The sequence below is a fragment of the Erithacus rubecula genome (assembly GCF_903797595.1).
Source record: "Erithacus rubecula genome assembly, chromosome: 18".
NCBI lineage: Eukaryota > Metazoa > Chordata > Aves > Passeriformes > Muscicapidae > Erithacus > Erithacus rubecula.
In genome coordinates this window covers 10,120,485-10,137,628 of record NC_136670.1, presented here as the reverse complement: position 1 = coordinate 10,137,628, position 17,144 = coordinate 10,120,485, and the positions used below count along the sequence as shown (strand labels likewise).

Here is a 17,144-nt window from a genome sequence, read left to right as displayed (position 1 = left end):
ACAACAAGAAATGGTGGATGCCTCAGTCCTTCCTCTCTCCAAGAACTGCCTTGCACCCTCAGCTGATCCTGAGCAGGGTCACCACTGAAACAGTGAAGCCAATTCTCCAACTCAGGCATTGTTCTGCCAGCCCAGTTAGTATGTAAAGAGCTTTTGAATCACATGCTACAGACCTCATAACTCCAAAATATCACACTGCTCCACTGCTTACTTACAAGGCATATCCCAGAGCCTGGCAGGCACTGATCTGAGTGGCCATTGCAATGGCAGGGGATGCATTTTCCCAGAAAGAGACCCTTGGTGTCCCTGTAGTAACCTGGAGCACATTCCTGAGGAGACAGAAAAAGGCAGAGATCTGAAAAACAGCCTGATCCTTTTGGGAAAAGCAAAGAAACTAAATTAGTTACCATGACAGAATTCCCACTGGGTTGCACTGATGGAGAAAAAATTATAAGCAAAGATGAAGATTTTTCAGTGCAGTTCTCTCCTGCTCCTTTTAACCAGGAGAGAACTGGCCAGAGAGAAGGACTCATTCCAATGAATGAATGATTTTCCCATCATGTCCCTTCCAAGAACACAGATGAAACTTTTGCCCCCATTTCAACTGAAGCCCTCAAGAGCCAGCCTGGAGGCAGCTGGTTCCCAAAACACGAGTACCTGACCCCTCTGACTGGAACAGCAGGCCCTCCTCTCCCTTACCTGGCAGGAGTCTCCCTGGTAGTTGGCTGGGCAGAAGCACAGCTCCACATTGCTGGCACGGACGCCCGTGGCCGTGTCTGTTGCCATCTCCAGCACCACACGGCGCAGGGACACGGAGGAGGAGAGCTGGGAGAAGAGTGCCCGGATCTGCAGCTGCTCCAGGTTTGCCAGCACCATCATGAGCTCCTCTCTGGACACAGGGTTGTGAGTCTCTGTGTGCCTGAAGTTACCCTGGTGGGAAAATTCTGACATTACTGGCAGGAAGCACAGGCACCTGAACATTCAGCCCAGTCTCCACATCCATGCTGCTGGAATCCTTCCCCTTTGAATGGGTGAAAAAGCCCTGCAGCACCTAAAATACTGAGCTCAAAGCAACCATCCCTCTGCCTGCATGAGGTGTCATCCTTTCCTGCATTACCTGAGCACTTCACTTGTATGAGCAAACTCACCTCCAGCAGCTGCAGCCGGCCTTCATGTGCCTCCCCTGGGGACGGGTAGGCACCTTCCAGAAACATGATGCTCATCTGATTTCCCTGGGAAAAGCAAGGAAGGCGTCAGTCATCACCTCATCCTGCTCCTGCATCAGCAGGGGGCACCAGGGGATCTCTTGGGCTGCACCTTCAAGATGACATCGGGCCTGGACTCCATGGGAATGAACACATCACCCCTGCGAGGGTTGGAGTGCAGCTCATAGCGGAGGTGCCCTCCATAGGAGGAAACCTGAGGGAGACAAATTCCACACGTGGCTGCAAGTCCACACCACTGAGACAAGACAGAGATGGTTGTGCTCAACTGGAGTGTGAGCAGGGCCTGCATGGCAGGCTGCTGGTGAGCTTCCCTGTTCTCTTACCTGGTCCCCAAGGTAGGAGCTGGGTGCAACCCAGTAGAGTTCCTGGAAGGCATCTGGGAGGTTTTTGAGGTCAGCAGTGATGAGCTGTTCCCGTGGGCTCAGAGCTGTTGGCACTTCGTGGCGGTCACTGCTCAGCAGGAGCCACCCATTCATGTCAACAAACTGGAGGGGAAGAGTAACTGTGGGTCTTCTAGTGCAGTTATAGGAACTATTTGGGTGTTGATGCTCCAGAAGAGCAGGTCCCAGAGCAGCAGAAAGGGGAATAACAGGCTCACACCTCACATGCATCCTGATGAAGCCACAGGAAAGCTGATCATCACCCCCGCCCAGCACATGAGACCCCAGAGACCAGGAAAAGGGGCTGAAAGCAGGAGATGGGCACAGGGAGTCAAAGATAACCCTCCTCCTGTATCCTCAGTAGGATTAATGCAGGACAGAGACCCGAGGGCACAGGGAGCCAGGTGGATGGGAGCACACCTGACCTGCAGGCTCTGGTGGCCCCCAGCCCCTCTCACCTCAGCTCGGTGCTTCTCGGCGCTGCGGCAGCGATCGGTCGCACCGAAGCAGAAACACTTGGTGCAGCCCTTGGGGTTGGTGGCATCCAAAGAAAATGTCCCCAGGCGGCACTGGTCACACCTCAGGCCCTCCACATTTTCCTGAAAGACAAGCAAAGCTCAACAGCGTCAGCAGCTTCTCACAAGGGCTCAGTGAAGGACAGGGATGGCTGGCTGAGTGATCAAAGCACAATGCTGTGGTGCTGGAAGACATTAAAGCAGTGCCCCAAACAGGTTTGCTTGTACAGCACCCATCAAACATTAAATTAATAGAGAAAGCACTTGTAAGCCCTACAAAGAGGTTGAGCAGGCAGCTCAGAAGCTGTTTGAGTTACTCTGCTGCCATGGAGCCAGGAGCCAATAGGGCTGATAGCTCCACCTGCAACAAGCTCTGACACAGAGCTGGACTCACACTGGCCATCTGCCCCTGTGACAGCCCAAGGAGTAAACCTTCATGGCCAGGAAGGATGAGGAGATAAGAGCTTTTCCCCATGGGGCAGGCTGGCTGCAGCTCAGGCACTCCCTCCAGCTCTGCTCCCTCTGGCACACTGGGCACACACAGCCCCTGCCAGAGCAGGAGAGTACAGCCCAGGAGAAAGGCAGCCCATGGAGGCATGGAGGGACTGACCTTGCAGTGACACTGCCCCGTGACGGGGTCACACACGCTGGCCTCGGTGCCAGCCTGGTGGCAGTCGCAGCGCCGGCACTCGGGGTAGTGGTAGTAGCCAGGGGCACAGAGGTCACACTGGCGCCCGATGATGTTGGGCTTGCACCTGGGTGGACACAAGAGCCAGAAGAGCTTTCAGAGCTTTCCTCACTCCCATTCTTCATCCTTATCCTTCCTTCAGCTTGCCAAGGTGACACATCACTCCAGCAGGGACCAGGGGTGCTGCCAGGTGTCCCCAGTGCCAGGACAAGGCTCCCTCACCTGCACTGCCCGCTGTCCACGTCACAGCCTGGCTCTGTCAGCTCCTCCACGCCGGGCCGGGAGCAGTTGCAGTCCTCACAGCCGATGAGGGGGTGGCAGCCAAAGGTTTGGGGCTCACACACAACACACTCCGGCTTCAGGGTGTGGGGAGGGCAGATGCACTGCCCTGTCACCTCATCACACAGACGTGTCCCACAGTCACAGGCTGAAGGGGCAGACAAAGGCTGGGTTAGGGCGAGGCGGGGAATGGAGGCAGAGCAAGCAGAGGAAGGGAGGTGGCACTCACGCCTGCAGTTGGGAAAGCCCCAGTAGCCGGTGGCGCAGCGCGAGCACTGGCGGCCGATGACGTTGGACCTGCAGGGACACTGTCCCCCGAAGGGCTGGCACTGGCTGCCCCGCGCCCCCGCCTCGTGGCAGCCGCACGGCTGCGCCCCGTTGTTGTAGAACAGGGACAGCGAGATGGCAGAGTCACGGCAGAACCTGGAGGATGTGCTGGGGCTGCAGGGGGAGGAGGAGGAGTCAGTGCTGCACGTCCCCACAGACTCCCCAGCACCCAAACCCAGCATCTCCTGCAGTGACACATGGATAGTGGGAGGGAGAGCCCATTGACAATGAGAGCTCCCCAGTACCCACGTTTGGTCTGTAGAAGGAAAACCTCAACCAGCCCCCTCCCTGGCACACATGAAGGGAAGGGGTGCAGCTCCCAAACCAAGAATCTCACTTGATGTAGAAGCTGTTGATGCCACAGCTGCTGATGAAATCATAGGACTTGTCCAGGGGTTCCTCCTGCAGGTACTGGGAGGTGTAGCTGTCCTCAGGCACCACAAGAATGTAATCCTGCAAAGCAAGGCTCTCAGCTCAAACAGACAAACACCACTCAAAATGACTAAACAGTCCAAATGCACCTTTAACCTTCCATGCCTTGCTAGGACAGAACATAACAAACTAAGTACTGCAAAGACCAGGAGTCACCTCTCTGTTGAAGTCTGTCCATCAGGGTCCATCTAACATAAAGCTCCACTTGGGGAACAGCACAAATTCACTGGACTAAAACCAGGCAGAACACCCCCAGAGCACAGCACTGGCTGTGCCTCAGCAGGGAGGCAGTCTTTATCATCTGAATTTCTACACATGAAGGCACCTGGGGTCCAATTCTGTCATTCAGCCAAAACTGTCATTGGTCAAAACTTCTAGTCCTGTTGCCTGAAAAGAACAAGTGCTACCTACTCTCTTGATGAGGTCTGCCTAAACAAACTGCATTATGCAGGTTTAAAATATTGCTGGAGCAAGAATAAGGATCATTCTGGATTATCATAAACTATGTACACAAAGTAACAGCTTCAATTTCTGCCTGGTTTTGATATCAAAACCAGACAAAGAAGGACACCATCATATACATAAGCTGCCCCTGTAAATTCTGCCCTCAATCTCACACCACTAAGGTTGGAGACTGCAGTTTTCTAGGACAGTTCAGAGACTGGGTGATGGTGGGAAACATTCCTGCAGTCACACAGTGACAAAAATCCAATGAAAATCCCTCTGCTGAAGCTTTCCCAATGTGCTCTGGGAGCTTCCTGGAGAGAGGCTCACCAGCCACAGCTGCTTGTCCTCTGGCACTCGAACAACCACAGCCAGGTCATTATCAGTGACATCCAGGATGATTTGGTCCTCAGAAACCACCAGGCTCCGGCAGCCATAGGCATGTGGGCAGAAATTCGCATTGGTCTGACCTGAAAAGACAACAAATGTGTTGGTGTCACACATCCCTTGAGTGCCCATTGCATCCTCCCAGTTTGGAAGGGATAAATCAGTTTTGCTTCATTTTGGCAATCCCTGAAGAAGCCACAGCCATCCTCTGGCATGGAAAACTCCCAGGGCTTCTGCCAACCAGCGGCTCCCCCAGGTCACTGCTCCTCTCACCTTGCCAGATACGTCCCCCATTGATGAGCACTTCCACAGGGAAGGTGGGGTGGTTGGGCTGGTAGAAGTGCAGGATGAAGGCATAACGTCCCAGGGTCTGGATCCTGCTGTTGAACACCACTGCAGCCTGCCCCAGAACAGGAGAACACAGACAAAGATCCATGTCTGACACCTGCACCCACAGCTGGGATGGTTTTTAATTATTGCACAGATCTGTGCTCTTATTGCACAACTGGCAGGTCTTGAGAATTCAGTGAATCGAGCCCCCTGTGCCTCCACACTCTCTCCCCTCTAATGCTGCCACCTGAAAAGCTTTTCCTGGAATCCCAGAGAACCAAACAAGGTTGGATAAAGCCAAGGAATTACAGATTCAGGGAGAAGTTTAAAGCTCAGATTAATTTCTGAAAATGCTAATCCATGAAGCATTTATCAACAGGTAAGGAGAACTTCTCCTGCCCCAGTGGTCCAGTGCCACAGCACCAGCAAACCAGCCCAAGCCACGGCTGTGCCCACCTGTGGGGACTGCAGGAGGATGAGCTCTGCAGAGGGGTCCATTGCTGTGGGAGGACGAGGAGCAGGCTCCACTGGCACCCCAGCTGGAGCCACATGGACAGCCTGAGCCAGGGGCACCTCTGGGGCAATGGGCAGAGCCTGGGCCCCCTCCAAAATGATTGACTGAGAAAGCTTCAGGAACCTTGAGGGGACACAGGAGCTGCTGAAAAACAAGGAGTGAACAGGATGTGAGTACTTCCAGAAAGAAAGAGGCTCTGAGGTCCTGGCAGGGAAGCCCACCCTGTGCTCCCTGGTGGATTACAGTGCTCCTGCTGAGGGAGGGCTCACTACCAGCACCCCTGGGGCTCTGGGATATCAGCTCAGCAGGAAGAACAGCAGCCTGGCACAGGCTAATTCCTCTGAAAGTATTTATTTGAAGCAGTGTCAAAAATTTGGACACAGCAAGTATCTTGCAGTATGTGAGCAAGCACAGGAATGCCTGTTTGGGATGACACTGGAGTGCCTGCCCCAGGAGCAGAGTGAGGCTCAGGTACAGGACCATCAGTCTGAATGTTTCAGAGCACACAAGCAAAGAGCTTCACCTCAGATAGATATTTCTTCATCAAGAACTTAATAAGTCTCTGAGCCAGAGGGAAGTGGGACAAGCAAATGTTTCAGGAAACAGTCCCATTCCTGCTAAAGCTAAGGGGGACCTGAGAGTCTCACCTGTTGGTTGAGAAGGTGCCATGGACACTGATGCAGTGCACCTTTGGCTCAATGAGCTCCATGGTGAACTGTGCAGCAGGGATCAGGTACACCTTGTGCTGTACACAGGAGAAACACCTGGTTATGAGACAGCCTCTGCCACTTCAGCTAATGCATGGCAGCCACACCTCTGCTTACTGCCCCTTATTCCTTGGCATAAGCCTTATGGCATTTAGAAGCTCCTTACATTGATGGGATTCTTCAATCCTTGGCTAAACAAGGAGTGTCTTCAAGATAAAAAAGGAACTGCCTGCAAGAGCAGCTGCTTATCCCCATCTCCTCCCCACTCCCAGTCCCATGATCTGCTTCAAAACACCCCACTGAGCACATTCTCCACTTGGACTGGCCATGACACAAACACCCACTATCCAGTCCAAACAGGACTAGAAAACCCTTCTACAGGTTGGGTCCCAGTCCAGCCTTTCCTTCCTGTGACCTGTTGACAGAGCTGCCCTCAGAGGGAGCCTTACCAGGAAGAAATCAGCCAGATCAGAGGTGAAACGAACAGTGGCCTCTGAGGTGAGTTCAAAAGTTGCCGTTCGACTCTGGGAATCTACAGCAATCCCTCGACAAAGGAAACTGTGAGAGAAACACACGTTTTGGAGCCAGCCTTGCACAGGGTCATGACCCATTTCTTGTCCTGCCAGCTCTATGCCCTGAGGGGATTTACCCAAGGAAATCTTTTGATGTTTTTTCTGGCTGCTCACAAGAGCAAAGTTTTCCAAGGACACCCCAAACATTTGTTTCCTACTGCAAAGGTTGCAGTCTGAAGCCAGACAGGGTTTGATTGTCTCCAATAAACCTGCCCATAGGTCATTCCCTAAGTCAAGGTCCCTACCAACACATACAGCTGTAAACAAATGCAAAAGATTATCTCGTGGCAAAGCCCCTTCCCTGAGATGGGATGGCCAGCCACAGAATTTGTGTCCAGCTACAATGAGAACTTAGATGGACAACACTGAAACTTGCTTTGTTTGTGTGATAAACCCAGAAAAGTTCAGCTGGAGGGCAGGCTGTCCTTGCCACGGCAGAGAAGTGGCCCCTTTGTCCCCTGAGGTACCTGTAGGCACAGGGGTAGAAGGTGAGGGAGCCCTGCTGCGTGGCCGAGTGCGGCGAGCCCACGGCGATGCCCACGGTCTGCAGGGCGTTGGTGTTGGCATATTCCACCAGCAGCACGTACTTCCCAGGCTGGGCCACGGGCAGGGACAGCTGCACTTCCACCTGGAGGACAGACACTGACTGAGGGACTGTGTGCAGGTGCCTGTGCTACAAAGCAGCCTCCTCTGCAGCTCACAGACAATGCGACAAATCTCATCAAATCCTGCAAACCTTTACATGTGAGACTCTGGGTTTGGGTGCCTAGAACAGGACACACCAGCACACAGCTGCATGGGTGTGAAGCCCTTCTGGTCACCTGCCCAGGTGTAGGGAAAGCCCCAGACAGAGGGACAGGGGGGTGAGTGCTGCTGTATCCTAAGAGAAGTGGCACTCACATCACTGCCACTGCAGGTGGCCATCCGGGGGTGGGAGGGGGTGAGCTGCTCTGTGGGACACAGCCTGGGGAGCCTGTTGTCCAGCCTGCACACTGCATCCACCCCTGGCACGGCAGGGAAGCCATCCACAGACAGGTACTTGTACAAGAGGCAGCTGGAAACACACAGAAAAAAAAAAAATTGTGAAGAAGAAAAGTTACATCATGATCATGAAAGTTGAGAGCATGCACGCAGTCTGGGCCCAGCTAAGTTTGCAAAAGGCTTTGCTCTATCAGGAGGGCCAAGGAGCAGCTCTGGTCAGTGTGGAGCAAGAGAATGGGCATTACAGGACCAGGCAGAGCAGTAACAACAAAAAGCTTCTTCCCTTGCACTGGGTTTTATCCTGGGGACCACTACTATGGTGAATGGGACAAGCAGTGTGCAGAGCCCAGCCAGCCTTCTGGCCAACAGGGAGAGAGGTCTTGGGCAAGCAGATGCACTGAGATGCTCCAAACACTACCAGGCTCTGTTCATTTTAAATAGTACAGCAAAACCCATTCATAGCAGCCATTTTTGAGGACACACACAGCCTGGCACTGGGAACCAAGCCTAGCAGAAAGGTGGGCTATGGTGTCACTGAGTGAGCTGCCCCTCCAGGGTCCAGGAGAAAACACAGATTGGCTGTGTCATGGATGAGGGATCTATGGGTTGGCTTTCTGGGCCAGTGCAGGCTCCACAAGCTTTATCAGCCTCAGCCAAGTGCTCTACAAGGCAGTTTTCCAGTATCACAGAGTATGGACTGTGTATATTCCTTAAGCCCAGGCCAAGAGGAGCTGAGCAAGCCCTGCACAGCACAAACATCTGCAGATCCTCACTTTTGGGTGGCTTGTTCAGGGGCTGGCTGGTAGACACAAGGGTCCGTGACCTTCAGCTGCAGGATTGGTGCTTCATAGTATGAGCTGGGCAGCAGAACCAGATAGTCCTAGGAGGAGAGATGGGAGAGGAGTTATGCTTGGGACACTTGTCCCAGGGAGCTGCTGGAGCCCCCACAGTGGCTGGAGCACAGGGCCTTACCAGCAGCACACCCTCTGCTTCCACAACCAGGGACCAGGTGTTGGGGTTCAGCACGAAGGGCTCCCCAAAGCTGTTCTGGGGCACAGTGACAAAGGCTGGCTCTGTGCTGGGAGCAAAGACAATCTGCTTGGTCTGCTCTGTACCTGGAATGGGAGGGATGAGAGGCTGTGAAGGGACTGGAATGAAAAACCTGGGGCTTTGCTCAGGGAAGCAGCTTTGTGGTGCAGTGGGGAGTGACAGGCTCCCACTCTCTCAGGGCACCACAATCCCAGACTGTCCTGGAACAGAGACATCCACTCTCAATCTGCTCAACAGCCTAATGGGAGAAATAAACATAAATCACTGCAATCCTTAATGCAAATCCAGAGCTCCCAGTGTGCTCTGCATCCCCAGACTGCAAAGCACAGAGTGTTGCAAGCCAAGGAGCGTTTTGCCAGCTAGAAAAGGAAAGAACTCATCTGTGAAGAGTTAATTGTGAGACAGACAAAAAGAACTGCCCAGATACTTTTTTACTCAGGGAAATTCTGACCCCAGCTCCACAGGCAAGATACCTGTCTTCTGGCAAACTTTCAGGCCCCCAAGGTGTGCTCCTGCCTTTCTTCCTGCCAACCACTCGAGCTTTAGACATTATTTTAAACTATTTAAACAGGACAGAACGTGTGCAAGGCCTGATCCTGCTGCTGCTGAACAGCTCCTTGGTTCATGTGACAGTCTCACAAACTCCTCATTAATGGATGCAATCACAATGCAGCTCCTAGAAGCAGACTGTGTGCCTGCCCAGCAGGTTTTGAAGAGCAGAGGTGAGAGGGACTCACTGGAATGGCTGCACGGTGAGCAGATGAGATGAAGAAGGAAGTGGAGAATGTAGCACATGGACTGTCCTGGTGTGGTACATGGACATCATGGACAACACACAGGACAAGAAGATAAAACAAGGGCTTGTGCTACTCCTGGGGTGGTTAATCACGTCTTCCCATGTGTGGTAGCTCTGTGACATGCCTGGCATCAGCTGAGGCTGGGACCTCACTTTTCCAGATGGGAAGCAGAGAGAGGATGCAAGAAGTGATTTCCCTGGCACCAGGGTAGATTTATTGACAGGTTGAAGTTTCACATCCCTTTGAGGCAATACACAGTTCCAACTGAGATGGTTTCTGGAGGCAGAGTGGAAGAAACCAGGCTGAAAATCCCACACTTGGAAAAGGCTTCCCCTTTTTCTTTCCAGGCTGCTTGTCCTTTGCCATGTGAAACTCTTTCCATCCAGACAGGAGGTGGCTCAGCACTCCTGAAGCCTCCCAAGGATGCTGCTCTCCTGGATCCTGTTGTTGGTGCACCAGTTGGCTGCTTGTCTTTGCAAGCACTAGAAAAATCACACTGCTTCTGCACAAGAAGTGAAGGACTTTTTAAGGCAAATGATCTCTGCTGCTTGGATAGGACAGATTAAATACTTCCTGACCTTTTATGGGATCCTAAAGCATGACCATGGCTCCTGCTCTTCTTGTTCTTCTGCTGTGTAGTAAGACTGGATATAAAAATAAGCCATTTTTCCTCTCAAAAAGAAAAAAAAAAAAAGCAGACAAACAGTATTTTGGCATTTCAAATCTTGCGTATCACATCAAAGGCAGAACCTATACCAGCTCAAGGCAGAGGAGAGAACTTCCCAACTGATAATTAGGCAGGTAGTACTGACAGCCTTCTGCTGTGCATGTGTGCTCTGGAGGAAGAGCTTCAGTGGGACAGTGCAGCTGTGGCATCCAAAGGGGTAAAATCAACCAGCCAACCACTCTCCATGGCCTCAGGTGTGCTCTACTGTAGTCTTGCTCAGATTGTTTCCCAGGATATTTGCTTTACAGATTTCCAGGTGTGTTCAGACATCTTCTGGTGGCTCTTCTCCAGCAGCTCATGGTGCTATGAGAGGACACTGCACCAGAGTGCAATGCCTGTGAAAGATGTGTAATTCCACAGCACTTCCAAGCCCCATACCACGTGTGAAGTCAACAGCCTGGTTTGGGAGAAGGACATGGGAAAGGCAGGACTGCCACGTCAGGGCATCTGGTAAATAAAACCACATCCAGCTGCCAAAGTTTGGATCCACTTCCCAGCTCCTGGCCCATTCTGGTTTTGTGCAAAGTCAGCTCAGTCTTGCCTGGGGCACTGGGGTGATCTCTTCCTGTGCTGGAAAGGTTGTATGGAATTGTACAAGAGCTTTATCTCCCACCAGCCTGGTTGGTATCAGTCCTCAGTGTGCAGCCCCAGGGCTGGGCCCACCTTTCTGCTGCTGTGGTAAATTAAGGGGGCTGCAAACTCAAATCAGCCTTTCAACTGGGAGAGCAGGACTAATGGGTAAAGCCATATGGAAGCGTCTTCTGGAAAGGATGATGCAGAAGGCTGCCTGGGATGGGGAGGAGGTGGCGATGGCACAGGGAAGCAGAGCAGTCTGGGATCCTTACCTCTCCTTCGTGGCTGATAAGCTGTAATTTTGCCATACACAGTGGCCCCTCCTGAATTAATATACCTCAGGATGACATGGAACAGATAGAGCTCTGCCTCCTTCACGTCTACAGTGACTCTGATTTTATTCTGCAAAAAGCAAAAGAGCACACGGGGCACACATCACTGGGGGGGCAGCTCCTGAGCGCCCACCCACTGTGGGGAGGGCTGACCCTCCTGCCCTGCCTGCCTGCCTGCCTGCCTCTCTTCCCCCTCCCTCGCCAGCCCGGGCACGGCTCTGGCCGGCCACCAGGCATGGGCACAGCTGGGACGGACACACCTCGGGGCAGGAGAAGGGCCAGAGGAGCAGTGTCGCAGCGTGGATGCTCTGAGTTAGTCTAGAAGTGAAAAATGCACTTACAGTTGCCACAAACATTAAACTTTCCTTCCTCAACGACCGAGACCCTCCCTTCCACACTGGCGGGCCCCCGGCTGACGTAGCGGAAGACGAGGCGGAAGAGGTCGGGGGAGGTCACATTGAGAGTCACCACTACCTTGGGCTGGTGGGAGAGAGAAAGGGGAGAGAAGCAGAGCACACCTTCAGTTACCTCCACCACCCACACTGCCAGCCCAAGCACAGCACTTGGCTCACTGCTCCCAAAGCAACATGCCACAGGGCGAGAAGGAGACAAGCACACGCACCCCACTGCTCACTGCACCTCGTGACACTGTCCCCCACCTGGGGGGACACTTGGGGCCAGCCACTGAGAGAACAACCTGCCTGTCATCTGTGAAGATGCTGTGGCACAGCATGGTGGCTCAGCTGTCCTGGGACACACACAAGAAAGGTTGTAGGAAGTTGCTTTTGTTATCAGCGTGCTGCTTTTTGGGTTTAGTGTATTGCAACCAGCCACCAGGTGCCAAACTCTTGCTCTTGCATTTATGGGTCTCTGCCCAACTATCTACAGAAGAGGCTGGGAATTGAACTAGTGCCTCATCCTCAGGAATGTGCAGTGCTAAGGACCAGCAGGGTTAATGGACCATACAACTGATGGCACATCTGCCTGGACACTGCTTGGCAAGACCCCGCCAAGGAGATGCTCTTCAAAGAGATCTAGGCTTAAGTAACTTCTGCCTACAGAGCAAAGCTGAGGTCTGCCTAGGGAGTGTTCTAATTAGGTCTGTGTTTTCCACAGCTCCACTTACACACCATCTTCCTGCTAGAGAGCAAACTGGAAGGGTTTTGATGATAACAAACTACAGTAAGACCTGCCAGCCAAAAGCCACAGGTCAGCTCTTGTATCAAGGTCTATTTCTAGCTCAAACACCAATGCTGTCTGCAACACTGGAGCTTTGAGCTTGAGCTCCATCCTTAAGCTTTTCTCAAAGGAGCCCACAGGAGTTCACTGCTTAGCTCCTATCTAAAATTCAGTGGGAAACAGCCCCTCAGTAATTTCACCTAAGCACAAAAACATGAAGAAAACTGAAAGTACGTGCACCAGGGTAAGGAGCATCTTACATGGGACAAGACTGCTAGAGAATCACTGCCCTGTACTCCATCCCCAAACATGCAGACACTTCCACAGAGGCCATGCAGAAGAAACCACCAAGGAAAGCAAAAGAGTCAACAGAAGAAACAGCTTCACTTCTAGGACTTACACAACTCCAGGTTAGCATAAACCATTGTTACAGCAAAGCAGCTAACAGCAAGGGCAAAGGCTGAAGGGTAACAAGAGGTCCAAGCTGAACACGGCAGCTGAGGAGGAGATACTTATTTTTGGAAAAGGGAGGAAAGGTTATGCAGAGTTATAGGAAAGAACAGAGTCAGTTGAAAGAGGAACAAGGAAACTGAGAGACAGTGTTTATAGACATCCCTGTAAGTAATCACCATGCTACCACCTTTGTCTAAACGTATTAGGATGTCACGGGATTCCCAGTTTAGGATCTTTCCCCTCATCAGTCTATACCACCCCCAGCACTACAGGAAATATCTGCACAAACAGGCTATATATACACTGTGCTGTTTATGTTGGCCACCCTGTGACTTTGGGGGTTTCAGGAGCACTTGGGGTGAAAGATGTGTGCCAAAAGCACATCAGTCCTCCACTGGCCAGATCCTCCCTTGGGGAGCTGGGCTGTGCTGCAGGCGTACCTGGATGGAGGACATCTGTGCATATCCTCGCCAGCTGAATCCCTCAAACTCCAAGGGGTTGTAGCCAAAGCGCACGGCCCGGCCGGCCGGCGTGGTGCCTTCCTCCAGCTCGAATTTCAAGTGGTGAAGGTCAGGGAAATAATGGTCCCGAGCTGGTCTGGGGGACAGAGAGAGCACTGTCACCTGCGGGGCTACGGCACAAGGACACTGCCAGCACGCGTGACGTGACAGCAGCCCGGTCCCCATGGAGGTGGCAGAGGGCTCGGTGGAGCAGAGCACCCCGAGGTGACACTCACTGGGTGCAGGTGGGACCCCGAGTGCTGTGCCGGCAGCGACAGGCTCCGCTGCGCTCCTCGCAGGACGCTCCCAGCGCTCCGCCGACGTCGCAGCGGCAGCCTGAGGGCAGGAAGCGCCTGTTTACATTCCCGTGGTGCTAACGAGCTCCTGGTCGCTAATCAAAGGCACATCCCAGCGGGCAGGGAGCCTGGGGTCACTATTTTTATTCCATTGTATCCGTTTTCATATTTGGCGCCGGCCCCACTTGGACGGACTCTTCTTCCACCTCAGCGCCGAGCTATTTCCAGGCGGCTGATGGAGCAAGGTCTGCAAACCCTCAGGGCCAGGCACTGCAGCCCTGCCACCAGCCACAGCCTGCTGCCCCTTCCCAGCCTGGGATGGCTCAGAGCAGCTGCATCTCCTCCTTTACCTCTTCCCAGGGACACGGTGGAGAGTGGCCAATTCCACGTACCCACGGCCACCCTGTCCCAGCAGGGGGAAGGGGCACTGCTGCAAGGATGTCACCAGTGGCTCAAACACACCTTAGGGTATCTTACCTGGCTGTTCGCTCCCCAGCCTGACAAACCTGTGCCCAATAGTGGAAAGGCACGGCCTCAGGTCTCCCAACCCACAGACCATGCTCTGGTCCATGGTAGAGAATCATAGAACCAAGGTTGGAAGAGACTTTTAATATCACTGAATTCCAACCATCAACCCAGCCCTATCACTGTAACCCTTAAAGCACTTAATCACCCCAAAAACAATGGCCCAAAACAGAAGGTGGGACATCTCTTGCCCCTTTTCTCCAAGGTCACCAGCCAAGCAGTCTGTGCAGCAGGGTCAGTTCTTGTGGCCCCCCTCACTCACCAAACACACCACAGAAGGGGCTCACCTTGGCAGCCAAAATAATTTGCATTTTCCATGTTGAAGTAGCCATCCCTGCAGGCTGAGCAGAACTGCCCACACGTGTTGGCTTTGCAGAAGCACTGCCCATCGCCCTGGGAGAGAAGCAGGCATGGAAACTCATTCCCTCCTGTTGCTTGTCATGGCTAAGCTGTTCCTCAGTTATTTGGGTTCTGGTCTGAGACACTGCAGAAGCAGCAGTTTGAGATTCATGCTCCACACAGCTTCCTGCGCGTGGGTGGGCCAGATAAGGGCCAGATAACTTAAATTACCCAACAATGCAGGCAAACAAAAATCCAGGCATCCTGGGACAGACCCAGAAATATTTAGGTGCCTAATTTATGACAGGTCTTAATCCCACATTCTCATGCAAGCCCAAAGAGCTCCAGCAGCTGCTGGGAGAGACAGAGACGAACACTCCCAAGACAACACACACTCAGAGGAGCCTGGAAGCAGAGGAACAAACCCACCTGCCGGCACTCTGTGATCCCACTGATGGTGCCCCTGGTGTCACACTTGCAGCCTGAGGAGAGGGAGATGAACAAGTAAGCCAGAAGGTCAATCAGCCCCTGAGAAGAAGCCTGATGGGGTCAGCACCCACCACACCAGAGGGCACTGGCTGGGCTAAGAGGGGCCAGGAATGGTCAAGTAGAAGGTAGCCCTGCACAAGGGCTCAGATCTTATTTTGGACAGATACTGTTGAGGACGTAGCTACCATATTTGGCCATGAAAAATTAAGTGTCTGCAGGGAGGGCTGAGGATGGCATAACTCATGGCATGAGCCCTATGTTTCATCCCAAATAAAAACCTCCTGACTCTGGCCTTTCCCCTTTCCATGTGAGAGTCCCCCAGAGGTCTCCAGCTCTGACACATCACTTCTGGGTGAAGATGGAAGGAAGACCATCACTTCCAACCCTCCACTGATGGTGCTCACTGGCTTAGGTTTGGCTCTTGCACAATGGAGGGGACTTTTGTGGGTTGTGCAAATGCCATTTCCTTACTCAGGCAGCCATAAGGGTTCTCTGGAGTCAGGTTCCAGTATCCAGGCTTGCATCTGTCACAGGCTGGGCCTTCAACATATGCCCGACAGGCACAGGAGCCCTGAGGAAAGGCAGGGGGAGAAAAGAGCAGGTGAGAATTTACAGCACAGTGGTTGAACACGGGGTCTGCTGCTCTGGCTGAGCTTAAGAAAGGACTTGGTCCAAGAAGAGATAAAATGGATCATACAAAATGACCTGCAGGGGTTGTGGTAGGTTCATTTGATACTCACTGGGGCCAGCGAGGGATCTGCAGTCTCCAACCCTGCTGGGTTACAGGAGCCCACTAGAAAAGAGGGGCAAAAACCAGAATTATAGCACTAGCTCACCTCTTGGCTGTCCATAACTGGGGTTATTTCTCCCCTTAGGAAGCTTTTGGGGGATGATAAGTGCATTTACCAGCACCAAGAGACTGGAGTGTCCCCAGAGCCCAGGGAGAAGGGGGTACCTTGGCAGTGGGGGAAGCCGTAGGCGCCAGGCACGCAGCTGTCACAGCGCAGCCCGGTCACCTTGGGCCGGCAGCTGCACTGCCCCGTGTCCTGCTCACAGGTGCCGTGCAGGGACCCCTCCCTGGAGCACTGGCAAGCTGCAAGAGAGGGCAGAGAACTGCTGCAATGGCATTCAGGGTTTCCCAGCAACAGCCTCTTTTATCTGCCTGACCTTTGCCAAAAGTAGCCAGACATGTGGATGGTAAATAAAATTCTCATTCTTTGCTTTTGGTTAAAACTACCCTGTCTTTCAAGAAAAACAATAGAAGTCTCAATGTTTATCATACCCACTCACATACATTTATGTATATTTCAGAGGCAGGGAAGAGTTTTGGTTGAGGAGAAGGAATGTGATCTCATCCCCCAAAAGTCAGTCACCACTGCCATATCAGACCCTACAAAATCCCAAACACTCAAGACAACATTCGGCCATCAGGGTCTGCCCTCTGGATGGTGGATGTGGGCAGCAGGGCAATGGTTCCACAGCTTCTGCACGACCTGCTGCCCATGAATGCACAGAGATCTCACTGCCCTATCACAGGAAAGGTCAGCAAGCTTCCAGGGAGCTGCCCATGCCTTCCTTGCCCAGCCAGCACACCTCAAATCCCTGCCAAAGGAGACATTCCAGACTGACACCCCCACACTGGCTAACAGCAAAAGACTGCTCAGGAAACAAGAGATTTTAAAAAGATATAAAAATTAGGTGGTTCTTTTCTCTCAGTGCTGTGGGTCTTCTACAGCTCTGCTATGTGACTATGGCTTTATGAGACAAAAAAAAGTGACTACTGAACTCCTGTGAGACCATTTCATCTCTGCCTCCAGCCTCTTCAAAGGCATATTGCCGGCATCAGCATTTGGGAGGAGAGGTCTGCCAGCTGGCATGGCTCAGGAGTCCACATTTAGTACTGTGCAAGAGGGTGATGATGCTCTTTTGTTGCTTCAGGGAAATTGTATCAGGGATTACTTTTAATGAGCACTAAATTCTTGCTGGGAAACATAAGAGTACATCTGGCTTCCAGTTGAGACTGCTGACAGGGAGGGAGATGGGGACACTGCCCAGAGCTGGGGAGGGCTGGGCAGAGGATTTGGGGCTGCAGGCACCTGCCA

The 17,144-nt window shown here is 52.7% G+C and overlaps 1 protein-coding gene across 3 annotated transcripts in view; it reads right to left on the bottom strand.

Moving 5' to 3' along the window:
• LAMA5 (laminin subunit alpha 5) overlaps positions 1 to 17,144 on the bottom strand; it is an 83,191-nt gene that overhangs the window by 14,849 nt on the left and 51,198 nt on the right. For 2 of the 3 annotated variants that reach the window (XR_013776283.1, XM_079321359.1), the window contains exons 16-42: positions 15,998 to 16,135; positions 15,783 to 15,835; positions 15,514 to 15,613; positions 14,983 to 15,035; positions 14,502 to 14,607; positions 13,630 to 13,729; positions 13,334 to 13,490; positions 11,603 to 11,741; positions 8,755 to 8,897; positions 8,556 to 8,662; positions 7,702 to 7,855; positions 7,269 to 7,429; positions 6,679 to 6,787; positions 6,170 to 6,267; positions 5,465 to 5,666; positions 4,952 to 5,078; positions 4,622 to 4,761; positions 3,753 to 3,868; positions 3,318 to 3,529; positions 3,032 to 3,236; positions 2,732 to 2,876; positions 2,065 to 2,205; positions 1,550 to 1,711; positions 1,318 to 1,419; positions 1,149 to 1,232; positions 700 to 930; positions 216 to 329 (exon numbers count right to left, since the gene is read on the bottom strand). Coding sequence is in view for 2 of the 3 variants with exons in the window: in XM_079321359.1 (XP_079177485.1) it covers positions 216 to 329; positions 700 to 930; positions 1,149 to 1,232; positions 1,318 to 1,419; positions 1,550 to 1,711; positions 2,065 to 2,205; positions 2,732 to 2,876; positions 3,032 to 3,236; positions 3,318 to 3,529; positions 3,753 to 3,868; positions 4,622 to 4,761; positions 4,952 to 5,078; positions 5,465 to 5,666; positions 6,170 to 6,267; positions 6,679 to 6,787; positions 7,269 to 7,429; positions 7,702 to 7,855; positions 8,556 to 8,662; positions 8,755 to 8,897; positions 11,603 to 11,741; positions 13,334 to 13,490; positions 13,630 to 13,729; positions 14,502 to 14,607; positions 14,983 to 15,035; positions 15,514 to 15,613; positions 15,783 to 15,835; positions 15,998 to 16,135 (3,599 nt within the window). In the remaining variant the exon portion in view is untranslated. The remainder of the gene's footprint in view (positions 1 to 215; positions 330 to 699; positions 931 to 1,148; positions 1,233 to 1,317; positions 1,420 to 1,549; positions 1,712 to 2,064; positions 2,206 to 2,731; positions 2,877 to 3,031; positions 3,237 to 3,317; positions 3,530 to 3,752; positions 3,869 to 4,621; positions 4,762 to 4,951; positions 5,079 to 5,464; positions 5,667 to 6,169; positions 6,268 to 6,678; positions 6,788 to 7,268; positions 7,430 to 7,701; positions 7,856 to 8,555; positions 8,663 to 8,754; positions 8,898 to 11,602; positions 11,742 to 13,333; positions 13,491 to 13,629; positions 13,730 to 14,501; positions 14,608 to 14,982; positions 15,036 to 15,513; positions 15,614 to 15,782; positions 15,836 to 15,997; positions 16,136 to 17,144) is intronic. The other variant, XM_079321360.1, reaches the window with a different exon arrangement.